Source organism: Mastigoproctus giganteus, chromosome 8 (assembly GCF_048544385.1).
Source record: "Mastigoproctus giganteus isolate SK-2022 chromosome 8, ASM4854438v1, whole genome shotgun sequence".
NCBI lineage: Eukaryota > Metazoa > Arthropoda > Arachnida > Uropygi > Thelyphonidae > Mastigoproctus > Mastigoproctus giganteus.
The window spans coordinates 63,188,129-63,208,832 of NC_143582.1; the positions used below are offsets into that span (position 1 = coordinate 63,188,129).

The following is a 20,704-nucleotide window of genomic DNA, read 5'->3' on the forward strand; positions in this document are numbered from 1 at the left end:
TGATAGCCTAAATAAATTTAAGGCTGAGCTGGACAGGTATTTTGAACGAATGGAGGGGTGAAATGGGAGCAGTTTTTTTTTGGCTGATGCTGCATAAGCTTGCTTTATTGCATCATATGCCTCTACTAATGCTAATATTCTTGTATTGTATAACTATGAATTTATTTTATAAAAAAAAAGCACTCGCCATTAAAAAAAAAAAAAAAATCTAGGAAATATTCAAAACTGCCCAAACTACAAGAATTTTAAAACTGACATTTTATACTCAATGGCAGCACTTGTGGATTAAGGGCATTATTTTGTGCACAAAGATAAACTGTTTCAGAGATTAAAACCTTAGTAACAGAAAATTATAACTGCATGCATAAAATTTGGTGAACAATGGAAGTCAATGACATGGACTGAAAAATGAATCCTCAGCTTCCAGGAATGTTGTCCAACTTATATGTACTATTATACACTAATGAACCAAAACATTATGACCACCTACCTAATATGATGTTGGTCCTCCACGTGCAGCCAAAACAGCTCGTAGCCAACAAGGCATGGACGCTACAAGATTTCCAAATGTGTCTTGTGGTATCTGGTACCAACACATAACCAGCTGATCCTTTAACTAATGTAAGGTCCATGGTTGAGACACCGCAGATCGGAGATGCTGTTCCAACACAAACAACAGATGCTTGATGGGACTGATGTCTGGGGAATTTGGAGGCCAGGACAATACCTGCAAGTCTTCCTCATGTTCTGCGAACCAGTCTTGAACAATCCGGGCAGTGTGGCATGGCACATTATCCTGCTGAAAGACAGCGCCACCAGAGGCGAAGACTTGCCATGAAAAGGTGTATCTGGCCAGCAATGCTGTTTAGGTAGGTGGTAGACACCAGAGTGCCTGGCACATGGATGACTGGACCCAGGGTATCCCAGCAGAACATCACCCAAAGCATGACACTGCCATCACCAGCTTATATTTGTCCCACGGTGTATCCAGGCACCATCACTTTCCCAGGTAAACGAAGCACGCGTACTCGGCCATCCACATGGTGCAACAGGAAACGTGATTCATCGGACCAGACAATCTTCTTCCAATCACTCAAGGTCCAGTTTCAATGCTCGCGTGCCCATTGTAGGCCCTGTCGCCGGGGGGGTTGTGGCCACTTTGAGTAGCTTGCGGCTATGCAGCCCCATTTTCAGCAAGGTTCGATGTAGTGTGTGTTATGACACATTACTCCTATCACCATCATTCCAATTACTGACTAGTTGTGCCACAGTTGCCCTTCTGTTGCCACATACCATCTGGGAGAGACTTCGCTCACCTCGAGCATCGATGAGCTGTAGTCGTCCAATGCCTCGCTGGCTGTTCATGGGTTTTCCCTCCTCAGACCAACTTTTGGTAGGTACTAACCACATCTGATCGTGAGCATCCCATCAGCTGTGCCGTTTCGGATATGCTCTGACCCAGTCATCTGGTCATTACAATTTGGCCTTTGTCAAACTCGCTTAAGTCCGCTGCCTTTCCCATCTGAAGAACAAGAGTAACACTGATTAACGGAGCTAAGTTTCAGGTGTTTTTTATACCATGTCCCGACCTGTGCATGCGCCATAGTTCACCTGCAGTTGCTTCGATTTGCATAACGACTCACTGATCATAATGTTTTGGGCTTATCGGTGTAGGTGCTTCGTCAAACAATTCTGTATAATTTGGTTTCATCCAAAATATGATCATTGTTCTGGCTAAAAGTTATATTACTTTGATTTTGCCAAGCAAAAAAAAATAAAAAAAAAAACAACCACATGGTTTTGCAGTCCATGCTGTCACTTCTCATCTGCTGCCAAATTTGATACACAGTGTTCTGTGCTACACAAACAGAGTACACAATGCGGAGATTGGTGGAAAACCCCTGATGGTGTCAGACAACTGACACACTTTGCACTTGCTGCCAAATTTTGCCATTCTATTCTATGAATGAACTAAATGGAAAGCTTGATAAAGTTTTAAACACTCTATTCAGAATTATTTCAACCTGATTGCATTTGCATGTCCGCAAATTTTAAATTAAAATCTGGGACAAAAGGTGTCAAGTCGTTTAGAGATTTGCAGTTGGCATGCATTTCAGTGGTGGGTTGCACACGCTTCTTGATTAGACCGGGGTTCAAGACCATCACCACCAAATACGGAGGATGTGGAAAGGTCAGAGAATGACCACCGCATATCCTGGAGCAATATGGCCTTTGTTGCTAATGCTCCTAAAAAAAATAATAACAATAGCATTTCAGTGTGAGTTACTATGAGTTGTACAATTTATTTCAGACACCACTAATTGTGAATTAGCAACATAAGAGATCAGTAGCTTTATTCTGATTTATAAGTATATAAGTTTTTATTGGAATGAGCAGCAGCCTGAAAAACAAGTTGCTGGGAATTTCAGGAACTGTTGGGAATCATAATGAAACAAGTAAATACACTGACTGTCTTAGGGTAACTAGAAGTAAAACAAATACATGTATACTTGCATGTACACCATTGCTAGAAGTATAGTAAATAAATTTGATGAATTTGAAGTGCTAGTCAAAACATCAAGGGTGGACATTGTTGGGATATCAGAGATGTGGTATCATACAGATATATAAGGAATGTATAATTAGAATTTGTGGAGTACAATGTGTACAGAAAGGACAGACAGGATAGGAAGGGAGGAGAGGTTATGCTGTTAGTTAAGAAACATAAAATCTAAGGCAGTGCATCCAGTTGACATTGGTGGACAGTGCAATGTTGAGTCAGATTGGTGTGAAATAAGCACTGGGAAAGCAAAAATGAGGGTAGGCGTGTGTTATAGGACAAATGAATCTGATGAGTACAATGAAGAATTACACAGAGAAATAGAGTGGGCCAGTAAATCAGAATGTCTTATAATGGAGGATTTTAACTTCCCAGATATTGACTGGAACTTGTGGATTGGTCACAAGAACCAACCAGCAGTGATTCATGCATTAAGAATTTACAGATAAAGGAACCACTGGGGGTTGTGATCGCAGTGTACTGACATGGGATTTACTTTTTTTTTTAAGATGTAACTGCCATCAGGAGTAAAGGGAAGGGTTTTTGCTTTCATAAAGGTGACTACAGTGGTTTCAGAGATTTTTTTTAAATTTTATACAGTGGGACCAACTGATGATGTTACCAACAGCAAGTTATAAATGGGAAGCATTCAAGGAATTAATCTTGGAAGCTACTAGGCTTTTCATACCAACTAAGAAATACTGTCCAAAGTTTAGGCCAAAATGGATGTCAGATGAACTAATGAGACTTGTGGCAGAGAAGAAAATTGCATGGGATGCATGTAAATTATCAGACAACACAGAAGCCTATGGCAGATATAAGTCTGTAATCAAGTCACAAAGGAGGTTAAGGCAAGTGAAGGCAGATTACAAGAAATCTTTGGCAAAGGAGGCAAAGAAAAACAGAAAGGCCTCTTCACTTATATAAACTGTAGAAGGAAGGGGATGAATCAGATTGGTCTATTTGATATCGATGATTTGACTGTTGATGATACTGTTCAATATAGCTGACAATCTGAATGAGTATTTTGCATCTACATTCATACATGAGAAATTCTGTAGGGTAGTGGAGAACAGAAGCTTATTAACCTAACAGGGAGCTAATGGAAGACTGCCATTAGCTCCCTGTATGAATTGGAGAGGTATGGCATTAAGGGTAAGTTGGTACAATGGATAAAGGGATGGTTGAGTGGGAGATGACAGAGAGTGGTAATCAATGGACACTGCTCTTCGTGGACAAATGTTATTAGTGGAGTTCCCAAGGGTTCAAGTGTTGGGCCCATTGTTGTTTTGTATATTCATCAATGATATTGATGAAGGTATAGCAGGTTTAATGTCCAAGTTTGCAGCTTATACAAAGGTTGGCAGGGTTGTTAACAACAATAAAGACAGTATGTTACTCCAACTGGATCTAGATAAGTTGGGCAAATGGGTTGAAAAGTGGCAACTGAAGTTTAACATTGACAAATGCAAAGTCCTGCATATGGGTAGCAATAACTAAAAAGATATTTACCAACTGTGTGGTACGTTCCACTACACTAAGGGAAGTGAAAAGTGAAAAAGACCTGGGAGTATCTGTGCAGTCAAATATGAAGTTCGCTGAGCAGTGCAGAGGGGCTGCCATGGCAGGTCATGGAGCCCCTCTAGCAGGGACAGGGAGGTGATTATCCCGTTATACAAGGCAATGGTCAGGCCACACCTAGAGTACTGTCTACAGGTCTGGAGGCCTCATTTTAGGAAGGATATAGAGTTGATAGAATGAGTATAAAGAAGGGCAACAAGAATGGTGAGGGGAACAAAGGGGGTGCTCTTACCAAGAAAGGCTTAAGTTCTGCAAATTGCAACACCTGGAGCGTAGGCACCTGCGAGGTGATCTCATCAATGTGTATAAGGCCTTGAATGGGTTGAGCAAGCTGAATGCTGATGGAATCTTCCTCTTGCTCAGATTAAGAACCTGAGGGGACAAAGATTCAAACTGAGGAAAGACAGGTGTAGAATAGACGTACGGAAATTTGCCATTAGCCAGTGGGTAGTTGATTGGTGGAACAGACTTCCACCTTTTGTTGTGGAAGTTAATAGTCTAAATAAATTTAAGACTGAGCTGGACAGGATTTGGAACGAATGGAGGGGTGAAATGGGAGGGTTTTTTTTTTTCTTTTTTTGGCTGATGCTGCATAAGCTTGCTTTCTTGCATCATATGCCTCTACTAATGCTAAATGATTTTGTAATAACTGAGAGCAAAGTTTTTTTGTTTTTTTTTTATTTGGTAGTTGTTGGCGCATCGGCTTCTGTGGCCATAATGCACCTCCCAAGGTTTTTGCAGTACTTTGATCCAAGCCCAAGGCGGGATTCGAACCCGCGACCTTTGAGTTGCTAGGCAGGCACTTTACCCACCCGACTAGCCCGGTCGGCCAGAGAGAGCAAAGTGGAGGAGAAATTGTTGAAGTTAAACATAAGAAAGGCACCTGGGGTGATGGGATCTATCCAATTATATTAAAGGAGGTGGCAAAGAAAGTAAACAATTAGCCATAATTATGAGAGCATTGTTAACTCAGGGGAGGTCCCCACAGAATGCAGATGCACAAATATATCTCCAATTCACAAATGGGGATCAAAGGGTGATTTACAGACCTGTTAATTTAACTTCTGTTCCTTGGTCCTTGAGGTTGTCACAGACATTCTCTCAGATATGCCAGACAAGCTGTACTTGCTACCTGGGAGTCTAAAACGCTGATGGAACTGATATTTGGGTGACACTCAAGTCAAGTGGACCCAATTTCGGCGAAGTCCGCACGGTCTGTGACAGCCAAATCCTCTGCTTGCACCTTCACGATGGTGGGACTGTTAGTAATCCTGGGTATAACCTCCATGCACAAGCACATGGTGGGTGACCACCCAGGTGTGAACCAACGTAAGCAGGGGTCGAGGTGTGGCGCCCACACCACATGGAGGAACGCTGCCCCTCTATGTTACCAGGCAGTACTAGGTGGTAGATGACTCTCATCAACCAGTGAAATAGCACCACTTTGCTTATTGGAGGCTTGAAGTGGTGGAACCCATGTTTAGTCTCTAGAGCTAAGTTCCGGTCAACCCTTCCCTACCTCTTCCATCATGCAGTATGATTAATGACTTTTGAGGTTATGATGAACGTCGTGGCGAGATCCAATATTCCTTACATTTCGAGGGTACAGCTCTAAAACGGTTTTCGCAGGCCAGCCGCTAGTTAGTACACCGGACCGAACCTATTGGTAACTCTCTAGGAGGCTTCTGGATCAGCTAGTGTATAATCTTGCTACCTCTACTCTGCCAGATAGTGACTGGAGGGAGTCCGAGTAGTGTGTATGCGGGGAGCATTGTCGAGGCCACGTTATGTCAAGGATCTGGGTATATTCTTACCACATGTACGCCATATCCAAAAATTTCATTACTTCATACAGCATATCCCACCCACTTTCTATTACTATTGAATACACCATGAATTGTCAAACTAATAGAACAAGCTTATCTGTGAAAAGATCTAAACCTCCCAAGGACTTCCTAATTCATTTCACAAATATACATGGTCTCAATTCTAATCTCAACGATGTCCATTTCCACATGCAGTCTGCCAAACCACAAGTACTTTTTCTGACAGAATCTCAGTTATCGGTTGATTCAACTACTGCTCATCTCAGATGCCCAAATTATTCGCTGCATGATTCCTTTCGCCTCAAAGGTGGTACTTGTGCATATGTCCATTCTGATATTCCCTGTCAGAGACTTGGCAATTTGGAATCTCCTCTCTTTGATCCTCTCTGGCTTAAAATCTCTCTACCTCATTGTGTCAAATTCATCTGTTGTCTCTACCGTTCTCCCAACTCCACTAATCACTTCGAGCTCTTTGACTTCCTCTCATTGCAACTTGACTTTCTCCAGTCCAACTTTCCTAACAGTGAGGTAATTTTCCTTGGTGATTTTAATGTTCACAACTCCAGCTGGCTTCCGTTTTCTAGTCACATCGACCCAGCAGGTCGAGATGCTGAGGCTTTTGCAATTACTAATGACCTAGCACAGATTTTTCATTTACCTACAAGAATACTGGACAATCCGAATCATACAGCCAATACGCTTGATCTTTTTCTCACAAACAACCCTTCTAAGTACACGGTCGAAGTGAGAGGTCCTTTAGGCACTTCAGATCACAACTTGGTGATTGTCTCTTCTCCAATGGAACCTTTATCTCATGGCTATTCCCAACCTCGTGTTGTTTGGCATTACAAGAATGCAAAATGGGATGATCTGCGAGACTTCTTTTCCTTGGTCGGATTACTGTTTCAAAACTTCTGATGTCAACGTTTGCTCAGATCGTGTCAGTGAAATTATTCTCGCAGGAATGGAATCCTTTATCCCACACTCCACTTTAAAATCTCGTCCTTTATCTAAACCTTGGTTTTCCAATAAATGTGCTAAGGCTATTCAAGAGAAGAATGTTGCATATCGTAATTGGCTTGTTTCTAATTCTTCAGCCTACACCAAAGCTCGCAACAATTGTAAAGCAGTTATTAATCAGTCCAAACTAGAGTTTGAACGGGCTAAGAGTAGAAAACTTGCTTCGTGCCCTAATGGTAGCCGAGCATTCTGATCTCTTGCCAAAGCTATTGGCCGCAACTTTTGCCCATCTCTGCTTCCACCTCTGTCCAAACCAGATGGTTCTGTTGTCACTTCAGCCAAGGATAAAGCTGACCTGCTAGCATCCCATTTTTCTTCCAGCTCATGTATTAATGAACTTGGTAAAACACCTCCCACCATTCCCAACACAGTCCATTCAATGCCTCCTGTGGTCTTTCGTCAAAAGGATATCAGAAGGATTTTGATGAATCTTGATGCTAAGAAAGCTCCAGGTCCTGATGGTATTTCTCCACTTGTTCTCAAAATCTGTGCTCCTGAACTTACTCCTATTCTTTGCCGCCTTTTTTCACTTTCTTATTCCAAAGGTGTTTTTCCTTCTGCTTGGAAATTTGCTCATATCCAGCCAGTTCCTAAAAAGGGTGAAAAATCCCTCCCATCCAATTATTGTCCCATTGCAATTACTTCTACTCTTTCTAAAGTAATGGAGAAATCAATTAACCGCCAACTCTTAAACTACCTAGAAACCTTCCGTCTGATCAACGATTACCAGTATGGATTCCGTCAGTGTCGATCCACTGGTGATATCCTGGCTTATGTTACCCACTTATGGACTACTTCAATGGAAAGGTTCGGTGAAACACAAGTAGTTGCTCTTGACATCTCAAAGGCTTTTGATCGTGTTTGGCATAAAGGTCTTCTAAATAAGCTTCCATCTTATGGTTTGCCAACTGTTTTTAGTAATTGGTTATCCAGTTTTCTCTCTGATCGCTCACTGAGGGTGATGGTAGATGGCTCTCTGTCTTCTAACTTCTCCACTAATGCCGGTGTCCCCCAAGGTTCAGTTCTTTCCCCCACTCTTTTCCTCTTGTATATCAATGACCTTCTTGCATTGACTGGAAATCCTATCCATAGTTTTGCCGATGATAGCACATTGCATTCAACTTTCTGTTTTGAGAAATCTTGTCCTGCTCAATCAGCTTCAACTTCTCGAAAATCTGCTACCAATTCCTTAAATGCCGATCTTCAGGTAATTCTCCAGTGGGGCAAAGACAACTTAGTTGATTTCAACCCTTCTAAAACTCAGTCTTGTCTTATATCTCGCAAAAAGGATTCTTCTGCTCCTATGCTTATCTTTAGTGACACTCCAATTTCTAGGCAAAAGGATATATCTCTTTTGGGGATTACCCTGACTTCTAATCTCTCTTGGCACAAGCACATTACAAATATTGCTTCCTCTGCATCTAAAAAACTTGGTTTTCTCTTTCGCTCTCGGCGTTACTTTTCTTCCAAACAGCTGCTCACTCTGTATAAATCGCAAATCCGCCCTGCCATGGAATATTGTTCCCACATTTGGGGTGGTGCCCCTAAAACCTCTCTCAGGCTTCTTGATCCCATTCAGAAGAGGGCAGTTAAGTTAATTAATGACTTATCTCTAACAGAGTCTCTCCACTCGCTTTCTCAGACGCACTGTTTCTGCTGCATGCCTCTTTTACAGATACTTCCATGGGCACTGTTCTTCTGAATTGGCTTCTACAATTCCCGCTCTCTCTTTCAAAACAGTCCGAACACGTGCCGCCAACATCCATTTACTGTCCAACTTCAAACCCACAGAACCAACTTTTCATCTTCCTCATTTATTCATTCAACTGCCGTTTTCTGGAACAACCTTCCTTCATGCGTATTTCCTTAAAACTACAATCTACAGAAGTTCAAGTCCAATGTCAACAAATATCTTCTTCCGTCTTCTCAACCTCCAACCCAAGCACGGTACTAAGTACTATAGGTTCTAATACCTCTCGTGTTTGGGGTTCACATATAAAAAAAAGAAAAAGGGAAATTCTGAGGGGAACAAAGGAGTGCTCTTACCTTTAAGAGCACCCCTTTAAGGAAGCACTGCAGGATCATCTAGACAAGACTTCAGTAATAATTCACACACAGCATGTGTTTGTTAAGGGGAAGTCTTGTCTGACGTATTTGATTGGATACTACGATGTGGTCACAAAAGAACTGGATGAAAAAAAATAATAATTATGATATATACTTAGATTTCAGGAAAACGTTTAATACTATTGCACATGGAAGACTACTGTACAAACTGGAGCAGTACGGCATCGAGGGCAAGTTGCTACAATGGATAAAAGGATGGTGTGAGTTGTTTGATTTTTTTTAGGAGCATTAGCAACTAAGGCCATATTGCTCCAGGATATGCGGTCATTCCCTGACCTTTCCGCATCCTCCGTATTTGGGGGTGACGGGCTCGAACCCCGGTCTAATCAAGAAGTGTGTGCTATGCACTTCTGCTCCTTCCCACCTGGCTAAGGAGGCGCCCAGGATGGTGTGAGTGGGAGAAGACAAAGTGATAATCAATGGATACTGGGCCGAATGGGCTAGCCAGCTGGGTAAAGTGCCTGCCTGACAACCCAAAGGTTGCAGGTTCGAATCCCGCCTCGGGCTTGGATCAAAGTACTGCAAAAACCTTGGGACGTGCACTATGGCCACAGAAGCTGATGCGCCAACAACTACAAAAATAAAAAATATCAATGGATACTGCTCTTCTTGGACTGATGTTGTTAGTGGAGTCTCCAGGGTTCAGTGTGGAGCCCATTGTTGTTTTCTATATTTATCAATGATATTGATGAAGGTATATCAGGCTTAATGTTGAAGTTTGCAGATGATACAAAATTTGACAGGGTTGTTAATAACAGTATGCTACTGCAACAGGATCTACAAAAGTTGGATGGATGGGCTGAGAAGTGGCAACTGAAGTTTAACATTGACAAATGCAAAGTACTGCATATGTGTAGCAGTAACCCCAGGGTGATGTAGCACTACACTCAGGGTAGTGGAGAATGAAAAAGACCTGGGGGTAATTGTGCAGTCAGTATGAAATTTTTTGAGCAGTGCAAATAGGCTGCCAGAGCAGGTCATGCGGTCTTGTCAATGATATACAGTCATTTTGCTACCAGGGATAAGAAGTTGATTATCCCCTTGTATAAGGCAATGCATACTGGTCTGGAGACCTCATTTTAGGAAGGATGTAGAGTTACTTGAGCAAGTAGAGGGAAGGACAATAAGACTGGTGAGGGTAACAATTGGTGTGGGATGATCTTACCAAGAAAGGCTTAAGTTCTGCAAACTGCAGTGTTTGGAGATTAGGCACTTGCAAGGTTATCTGAATGAGATGTATAAGGCCTTGAATGATTTGTGCAGGCTCAATGCTGATGGGATTCTTCCTCTGGCTGAGATTACAAACCTGAGGGGGTCATAAACTCAAATTTAGGAAAGACAGTTGTAGAATAGATGTGCAGAATTTGTCTTTATCCAGTGGGTAGTTGATTGCTGGAACAAACTTCCATCTAACGTTGTGGAAGTTGACAGCTTAAATAAACTCCAGGAATAAGTGGATATACTTTTGGAGCAAATGGGAGGGTGAAATGGGAAGTTTTTTATTTTTTATTTTTTTTTTTGCTGATGCTCTGTAAGCTTGCTTTCTTGCATCATATGCCTCTGCTAATCAATCAAAATTATGTTCTCCTTTTTTAAGGTGGAAAATTCTTAACTTGTAATTGATGAAAGTCACAATTTCTGCACAAAACCAGAAAAGCAGTGAATGGAAAAAACTATTATATTAAAATTTAAAAAATTCAAAATTCACATCATAGCCATAATCTTTATACTCACCCGCGAACTTTTGCTAGTATTTGGCCTAGAGCTATTTATGCTAACAAGCCTTCCATATGCCTGTTTTTGAATCTTATCTGGAATACCACCACTACTACCACTTCGTGAATATAAATTAGGAGACCTTTTGATCTAATAAAAGTAAAAGAAGTGTTTGAAACCATCTAAAAACATTTTCTCATAACAAAAGATTTTATTCAACTGTAGGATCAACATATATAATACACAATAAAAAGCAACTGACATAATATGAATAATAACATAAAATGCTTAGTATATTATTTAAAAAACTGCACAGATATTTAATATTCAGAACGTCTGCCTTTAATATTATATCATTGAACACTTGCTTTACTAGGTAATTATTGCTGTGAAATTCTACAATTTTTATTTCAAAATTATAATGAAACTCAATTACCTTTTATATTTCCAAAAATGGGGTATTAACATGTTAACACAAGTAATACTATAATATAATTTTATTGGATTGCAAATGTGGATAAAATCATATAAGAGCTATGAGAGTGCAGTGGCTTCAGTACATATCATTCATTTATAAAGATCTGAGCAGATTCTTGCCATAAAATGTAGGAATTTGTAAAAGTCTTTAGTTGCAATTGTAATTAGTCAAGGCTCATGTGAAAGTGTACAATTCCTCCCCATGAAAAAAAAAAAAAAAAATAAAAAAGTTTTAAAGCACTAGACTGATTTTATAAAACTTAATGCTGAAACTAATTTTATAAATACTTCAGTTATACCTGTTTATGTACAGATTAAGATCAAAATATAAAAAATTACATGCAACTGGGAAGTAAATGTTGAGGTGAATGGTTTGTGTTTAAAAAAAAATAGCATATGAATAGGTGGCTCCAGCTGTAGAGAAGTTACAAGGGTGCAGACTGAAATGGTTTGGATAAGTTACAAGGTGGCTAACAAAGGGTGGAGTAAAAGGAATTATGGCAATGCAGGTAAAAGACAATGGATATGAGGGCAACCAAGAAAGACGAAATGAGAGGGAGTGAAGAAAAAAAAAAAAAGATATGGGGGGAATATGATATTGCACAAAAAATGGTTTTTACAAAAAAGAATGGAGAGGGAGAGAGATTAAAATTTATTTTACATTTCAGTTTGATTGAGTAATATACGATCAACCCAGAACAGCTGTAGCTAATGGAATCTTATGTTATAAAATAGCAATAAAATTCATAAAAAAAAAAAAAAAAAAAAAATGTACAAAGAGTACAAAACAAGAGTGCAAAATGCCATAAGAGTGGAGTTGCCATTTATATCCATGTTAGGGCATTATATATGAATAATAATAATAAATCTGTTAAAGCTGTACAAAATCCAAATCCATTATATATTTCAATATTAGAAAATTGAAATCATTTACTATAAAAGTCCATAAACACTTGTTTCATAATACAACACTCAAGAGGCATGCAATTTTAATCCACTTAAAATCTTTGACACTGGACCGAAATTATTACACACGAGATGGAACATTAATGCAGATGTTCTTGAAATTAGTTACTTGACTGTCTAATAAAAATGAATATTATTGCACTGACTGATTTTTGCTATTTAAGTACTTATTAGTCCAATTACCATAAGCAATTACTGTTTATTTTTTTATATCAACTAGTTTTTGTAGTTACCTGTTGTTATGTTTGTTTGTTATTTGGTTTTTAGGAGCATTAGCAACTAAGGCCATATTGCTCCGGGATATGTGGTGGTCATTCCCTGACCTTTCTGCATTCTCCGTATTTGGTAGTGACGGGCTCGAACCCCGGTCTAATCAAGACGCGTGTGCTACGCACTGCTGCTCCTTCCCACCTGGCTACGGAGGCACTGTAGTTACCTGTGCCATTCCTCTTTCCACCAGGATAAAACTTTATTAAACAACAATACAGTATCTTAGTTCAGTTAGAGTTAAAAACTGGTTCAATAAAAAAAATATACTCTGCTTTTTAGTATGCAGTTCAAAGCTGTGTAACTGGAACATTGGCAGGGAGAAGGTTCTGTGGCAGTAAGTGAACTTTTTTTTAATTACATAAAATATTATTGGTTTTAGTTACATTTTGGTTCAAATTAGTATTTCAATTACTATTTGAGTTTTTCTGATAAAGTAGTTGAAACTGTTTCTTATTTCACCTTAGAAATTTGCTCAAAAACGAGTGCTGAAGTAAGAGGGAATTCTGCTGCTATTGTTTAATGTTCATTGTATTGACAGAAAGCTGATATAAATGCTCTTTAATATGTTTTTTATGTAATACCATAGGAGCATAATTAAAAGCATTCATATTAAGTTGTAAACTATAAATTTATACCAATAAAAACATTATTTGATAATGTAACTATCTAAACGTAATACCCAACATAATTTTATAATGTAGTATGTACTACTACTACTGTCACATAACTTGGGAATAGTGAATACTTGGGAATACAGAAGCTCACATGGCATCTGCTAGATGCAAACTGTATGTCTGTATTTTTGCCAGCTGTTCACATTTAGTCAAAGAAATCAAAACTCTGCAGCAAGATTAGACAGCTCTTGGCTCTTGCTAGCATCTTACAGATGCCATACTGGAAAGGAAACTGCCCACAAAAAAGACAGATGCTGTTAATTGCCTGGGATCTGTTAAATGCCAAACAAAAACTTAATTTCTCATAATTCACAGTATAGTGATATGAAAACAGAAAATACTGTAATAATTGGTTAAGAGAATATTGGTTGGAGGTACACAGGAACATTTTATTTCACTTACAAATTTTAAAAAGTGGCATCTGTCAGATTTTAAGTTAACATAGGGTTAAAGTTAGAAAGATATGAATTAATACCAATATATTTACACAAATATACACTGTTACAGATGAAAACAGTTAATGAAATTCGTTGAAATTACATTTTCAGGTTTACTTCTTTGAATTCTCAAAAAGTACATGTCAAGATTGTCAATTTCCTATAGCAAAAGCATTTCTATATTGAAGCATTGTTTAGAGAAACCAATTTTCAGTATAGCACTAAATAGGCAACAAGGAATGGTTTAATTATATAATGAAAGCCTTCCATATATACATATAAGCATCAATAAAAGCATGTCATCACCTATGCTCATGTGGTACTAGAAATGATATAGAGGAACTTTTTGTAAGAACAAAGAATTGATTATTTCACAGTATTGAAACAGGAGGCAATTTAGAAAATCACAAAACAGATTTTAGTTTTGTGATTTTCTAAATAAGCGAATACTGCATACACTTTAAACTTTCTTTACAGAGTAATTAAATGTCATAATGTAAATTTAAAAAATAAATAAATAAAAGAAATAATCGAAAGAAAAAAAGCAGACAGTGATTCTCCATGTAGATTTTGCTGTAATATACCACCAGGAGATGCAAAAGACAACTAACACAGCAAATATATGATTATGCACAAATTTCAAAGGCAAAAAAACAGAACAAAAATTATATGCTAGAATATATGAGTAATAGTAAAAGCCATACACTGCAAGGCAGGGGGGGGGGAAGAGTAGATAAGAAAATACAAATTATTTGCTTCCCTCCTCACATAGGTAATCCAGTTGACCTTTGAATTTATTCAAACTACCAGCCTCAACTACCTGTGAAGGCAACCCATTCCAGCAATCGACGACTTGCTGGCTAAAAGAAAATTTCCTACAATCTAGTCTAAACCTCTTTCCCTATAATCTTAATTCATGCCCCAAGTTCTGGAATTCTCTATAATCGGGTGCCTGCCTTTTGAGATGCCTGGCTGCTAAGCTCTCTAGCCCACAAATATGCAATCTTTCCTCACATGGTTGCTTGCTTGCTTGTTATTTGGTTTTTAGGAACATCAGCAACTAAGGCCATATTGCTCCGGGAATATGCGGTGGTCATTCCCTTAACCTTTCCGCATCCTCTGTATTTGGTGGTGACGGGCTCGAACCCTGGTCTAATCAAGAAGCATTTGCTACGCACTGCTGCTCCTTCCCACCTGGCTATGGGGGTGCCTCACGTAGTTGCCCTTTTACCAATCTCACTGGGCAAGTTGCCTATCTTTGGATCTTTTCAAGAAGCTCATTGTCTTTTTTTCAGATGAGGTCTCCATACTTGAACACAGTACAATCAGTCCTTGTATAACACGTGTTTACACTACACTAATTTGATCATACACGATTTATAAATAGGGGTTTTGTTAGTTTTTTTTTTTTTTTTTTTTAGTTGTTGGTGCATCGGCTTCTGTGGCCATAATGCACCTCCCAAGGTTTTTGCTGCATTATACTGTGATCCAAGCCCGAGGCGGGATTTGAACCCGCGACCTTTGGGTTGCCAGGCAGGCACTTTACCCACCTAGCTAGCCCAGTCAGCTATAAATAGGGGAACGATATCGTATATAACATGAACTGAATTCGCTTATGCACGATTCGATTCGCCTATGTGTTTACAAGAAATGGCAGTCGAACGTGGAATCACCCCAACTGAACACAACATGATAGGAATGAAGAGAAGATTCTGAAAATGTACAGTATTTATGTTTTTTATATCAGTGAAGTGGAAACACATTTCACCCTGGTGCCTCCGTAGCCAGGAACAGCAGTGCATAGCACACGCTTCTTGATTAGACCGGAGTTTGAGCCCATAACCACCAAATACGGAGGATTTGGAAAGGTCAGGGAATGACCACCGCATATCCCCGGAGCAATATGGCCTTAGTTGCTAATGCTCCAAAAATCCAAATAACAACAACATTTCGCCCTAATAACGTAAAAACCTACACAATTCCAGTTATCGGTAGTATCGCAAATGCAATTAGATCAAGTTTACTACCAATTTATAACAGATTCCACTAGCAGAAACACAACTGGAAATTGTTTTTATTGTTTTATGGTAGTGATCTCCAGAAATGTGCTTTAGTAAAATGTGAGCTAGTGAGATGTTAAGTGTCTCTCCCTTTATGGAGCCGACCGGGCTAGCCGAGTGGGTAAAGTACCTGCCCGGCAACCCAAAGGTCGCAGGTTCGATTCCCGCCTCGGGCTTGGATCAAAGTACTGCAAAAACCTTGGGAGGTGCAATATGGCCACAGAAGCCGATGTGCCAACAACTACCAAATCAAAATCCCTTTATGGTGTTGTTTATTCAGTTGCTACACCTGCACAGCTTTGTTTATGTGTATTGAGCATGGCTCCTCATTTTGTAATTGTGCTTTATTCCCAAAAATGAGTAGAATACTTAAAAGGTGTGAAGAGGAAGTGTCCTGGTGAAGACACTACAGATTCAGAGAGAAAAAGAAAAGCAATATCGATAGACAGAGGCGGATTCAGTTTTGCTTCTCGTAATGCCACAATATCGATAACAAGAGCTATCTGAATATTAAGCTGTAGCTTTTTGAATACTTTAGAAAATTTAAACCTACAACACATTACAGGATTTAAATTAACAAACTATTACAGAAATTAAACTGTTAACAAACCCCTAATCACCAGTAAAGTTAAATTTAAGCTACCAAATGGAAGTTATGAAATTCCCACCAAAATATTGATAACAAGGGCCTTCTGAATATTAAGCTGTAGCTTTATAAATACTTAACTAAACACAAAAATAACCTACATGACTATATTGATTCAAACTATATGTTAACTACAGTTTTGTATATTAAATTTAAAAAAAAAAAAAAACCTTCAAAATTATTCCAAAACTGACTTGCTATGAAGTTCTGAAATGCACAGCCACCATATACAATCAAGTGCTGCAATGTGCTATATGTGTGCACCTAACCAACTATCCATTCATCCACTTGCATATTAATGGAAGTGGATGGATGGACAATCATAAAGACAAGAAGTACTTTGAACATATGTGAATGCACCTAATTAGACTGTAATAAAATTACACAGGGACTTGGTGAGAAACTTTTGATTAAGAGTTCAAAGAAAAATAGCAAAAAAAAAATTTTTGCATCTATAATCACATATGAAGAAGTTTATACAGAAGGGAATACCAAAATTAAATCTAATACTTATTTGGGTTAAATAATTTTATGGTAACCAAAAGGGAATAAGATGGAAGAGAAATCGTTGCAGTTAAAAGTGAACAAGGAACCTGGAGCTCATAAAATCTATTTAATTATATTAAAAGAAGAAATAAAAGTGGTAATGAAGATTTTAGGTATAGTACTGAGAGCATCCTTGGACTCAGGGAGAAGCTCTACATATTTCAGATGTGCAACCATCTCATCCATTCAAAAGGGCAGTTAAAAGGGTGAAGTGAGTAACTGCAGATCCGCAAGTTTAATAACTACTGTACCAGGTAAAATAATGCAGTTATTTGGCAATTGCATTCTCATTCTGATTAGCTACAATGAAACTGTTGCAAAGAACCTGGATGCCAACAATAAAAGAGACATCACATACTTAGATTTCAGTGAAACCTGCACATAAACATGTATAAACTGGAGTGATGTAGCATTAGGGATAAATTACTAATATGGATAAAGGGATGGTAGGAGACAGTATTTATAATTAGTCGCTACTTTTCGAGGACTAGTGTTATTATTAGAGTCCCTCAGGGTTAAGTGCTGAATCCCTTACCATTTTCAATATTTATTAATTATAATGATGAAAGTATATCAAGCTCAATGTCTAAATCTGCAGATGATGCAAAGATTGGCAAGCTGATTAATGACAGGAATCAAGGCACTGCAACATACTACTGCAACAAAATCTAGAAAAATTAGGCTCAGAAGTGTCAGCTGAGGTTTAACATTGATAAATGCAAGGTATTGCATATGGTACTGCATGCCATAAGCAGGTACTGAAAATGGGTAGCAGTATTCCCAGTATAGCATACCAATTGGGTGGTTCCACACTCAAGGTGGAGTTGGGGGGAGGGGGAACTAAGGATAATTGTACAGTCCAATATGAAGTTCTCTGAATAGTATGGACAGGCTGCTAAAACAACTAACAGGGTTCTGTTAATGATATAGAGGAATTTTGCCAGGAGGAACAAGGAAGTAATTATTTCATTGTAAAAAGCAATGGTTAGTCCACATCTAGAATACTGCATATTAAGATTTGGAAAACTATTTTAGGAAGCACAGAATACTGAATATGGCATGAAAGGGAACAGAGTGAAGACAATAATAGTTGTATTACAAAAAGGGTATTCTTAAAAAAGAATAACTGGTTTTTCTGTAAACTGCAGAATCTGGAAACTAGACATCTCCATGGTGAGCTAACTGAAGTGTTTAAGTATAAAAAAATTAGGTAAACTAAATGCTGATTGCATCTTTAGTCATCAGATGATGATGCACAAAAGAGGATATAAACATAAAAGGATGCAAATTTAAATCAAAAAGGATGATTGCAGAACTCGTGTGGATATTTGTATTCAGCCACAGACTGCTGCTGCTGGAATAAAATTGCAACTAGAGTCTCAATTTTATTCAATAGTAGGTAGGTAGATAGTTATAAATTTAAAGGTTTGGATAAATTATTAGAAGCAACTTTTTTTGGTTAGTGCTAAGCTTTGCTTCCTTGCACCCCTTTACCAATACTCTTTTATTTCATCTTTTTTTGAGCCTTTAAAAACAATGTCATACCCACAGACAAATTTTATCACCCAACTTTCCATCTTTAATTTTTTTCACATAACTCTGCTGGATGGTACTTCTCAATAAAACATTCTTCTAAACAAATTCTAAATGATATTGGTACCTCTTCCTTGCATTGTATTTTATTTCCAAAATAAATTAATTTATAATTGTTGTTTAAATGCAGCTTACCTGTATTCATCCCCATGGTTTCTGTGATAGAGAATTTTCCTTGCTTAAACATCAAGGAAGATTCACTTTGTTGCTGTTTAAGCTTTTAATATTGATGGTACCTATCTTGATGAATATTTCAGTTTTTTCAACAGGCACTGGTTATTTCAACAAGCACTGCCTTGGCCAATATAAGTTTCAATTGCTTTGTTCTACCATAGTGATAAGGTTCTGGCATATAATTTATCTAACTTTTGGCTTAGTCTAATACTGGCAGCCCATTTTTAATAATTCGGTAGCTATACACAGCTGATTCCTGGCTAATGGGTTATACCACAAGAAGGAACATGTGCACAAATACAGCTTTCAGCTATTTCTGAGATCTTGTTTATTCTCTACACACTTGAGAGGTTCTTTGATTTTAGTTATTACAAGTTATTCTGTTTTCCCTATGTGCAACTTCCCACAGCCACTTGTGCTTTTATTAATTCCTTGTCTTCTCTTCAATTCTATTGGCTCTAAAATAATTGTCCATCTCTATTAATGGTTTAAAATGTTTTTTCACCTATCCGCTTATTATGTGGTGACATTTTGAATTTCCTGAAGTTCTTCCTTTGTCTGTTCGTAATGTGTCATTTTTTTTGTCCTATATTTGATTGATTGCACAACAAGAAAAATAATAATTTTAATAAATCCAAAATATTACCATATATTGAAGGGGCAGATGTGAAAAAGAATTTGCAAAAGAATACAGTATAGTGGTAACTTTCAAACCCACTAATATAATAAGCAATTATTTTAAAGTGCACATAACAAAAATGAACAGAAGACATGGAATTTATAAATGCATACCCAATTGTTGTTGGATGTTACTCATGTGGGGTAGAAAACAGGACAAAATTGTAATCTTAACCAGGATTAAAGAACATCACAAACATGTGAAGAAAGGGAAAAAAACAAGATCTCAGATACAGCTGAACATGAATAGTCACAAACTGTTCCATCACAACAATTTTAAGATTACTGCAAATGATCGGGATTTCATAAATATAAAAATCAAAGAAATAAGCAATGTTTATTAAAAAGTATAACAGAGACAATAGAAGGGAACACTAGAAGGGGCAATAGATGAAATTTTGGTCAGTTCATTTAGTAACGAACTTTAAAAGATTAGACATTTTGGGTATTATAACAATTTATAAACATAAGACTCAAGGTTAAATGTGACTGGCTCCAACCACAGAGATGTTCTGCTCACAGGAAGTATGACAATATGAGGCTGGAATATGTATAAATCATGGAAGAATTTTATTAACTTTCATTTTGTTCGTTGTTGTATATGTGATCAAGGAACTTAAAGAGATTCCATAACATGGTTTATTCTATTATTGGTGTATGTGTAGTTTTCTGTATCTCTTGATGGAAACAGCCTACAAAGATAATAGATCATTCAGAAGTATAACTAAAGAAAAGCATTCATGTTTAATTACACATTTTCAGATTACTTACAGTTCTTTAATTATATATTTATTACAGTTACACCATATATGACTGGCATAGTCAATTATAATAAAATTTTAATTTATAAAAAGAAATCAGAGTCCTAATCACTGGTTTCTTATAAGTAATCCTTAATGAAACAATAACAAATATTGCCAACCTGTTTATTTGTTGAGTGCACATCTATAGTACTAATAGGAGGTAAGAAAGAAGGTCGTCTATACTTGAATTCTAACTTATTTTCAACAGGAGATTGTGGGTGTGTTTCAGAGGACAGTTTCGTGCCACACAAAATATCAGGAAGTGATGGGCCATCGTCCTTAAAGATGAGAAAAATCTGTATTATTAGATACTATATTGGACAACAGGATCAAGATCAACTTTTAATTCAATGACATTTAATGTTTAATATTAATTATATGCTTCTGAGACAATTAAATGAAGAAAAAACTGCATTCAGAGTTGATTTTATATCTGATTTAGGCTCCCCTGAATCAGATATAAAATCAACTCTGCACAGAACACAAGGAATCAAATGAAATAATAATATTAGATTCTGATTCTTCCCCAAGTAAGCATAATTTCAAATTC

At 37.8% G+C, this 20,704-nt stretch overlaps 1 protein-coding gene across 1 annotated transcript in view; it reads right to left on the minus strand.

The window, feature by feature from the left end:
- LOC150081574 (primary cilium assembly protein FAM149B1-like) overlaps positions 1–20,704 on the minus strand; it is a 168,715-nt gene that overhangs the window by 27,407 nt on the left and 120,604 nt on the right. Inside the window, exons 12-13 of the mRNA XM_090379417.1 lie at positions 20,274–20,432; positions 10,849–10,980 (exon numbers count right to left, since the gene is read on the minus strand). Coding sequence (XP_090235543.1) covers positions 10,849–10,980; positions 20,274–20,432 — 291 coding nt within the window. The remainder of the gene's footprint in view (positions 1–10,848; positions 10,981–20,273; positions 20,433–20,704) is intronic.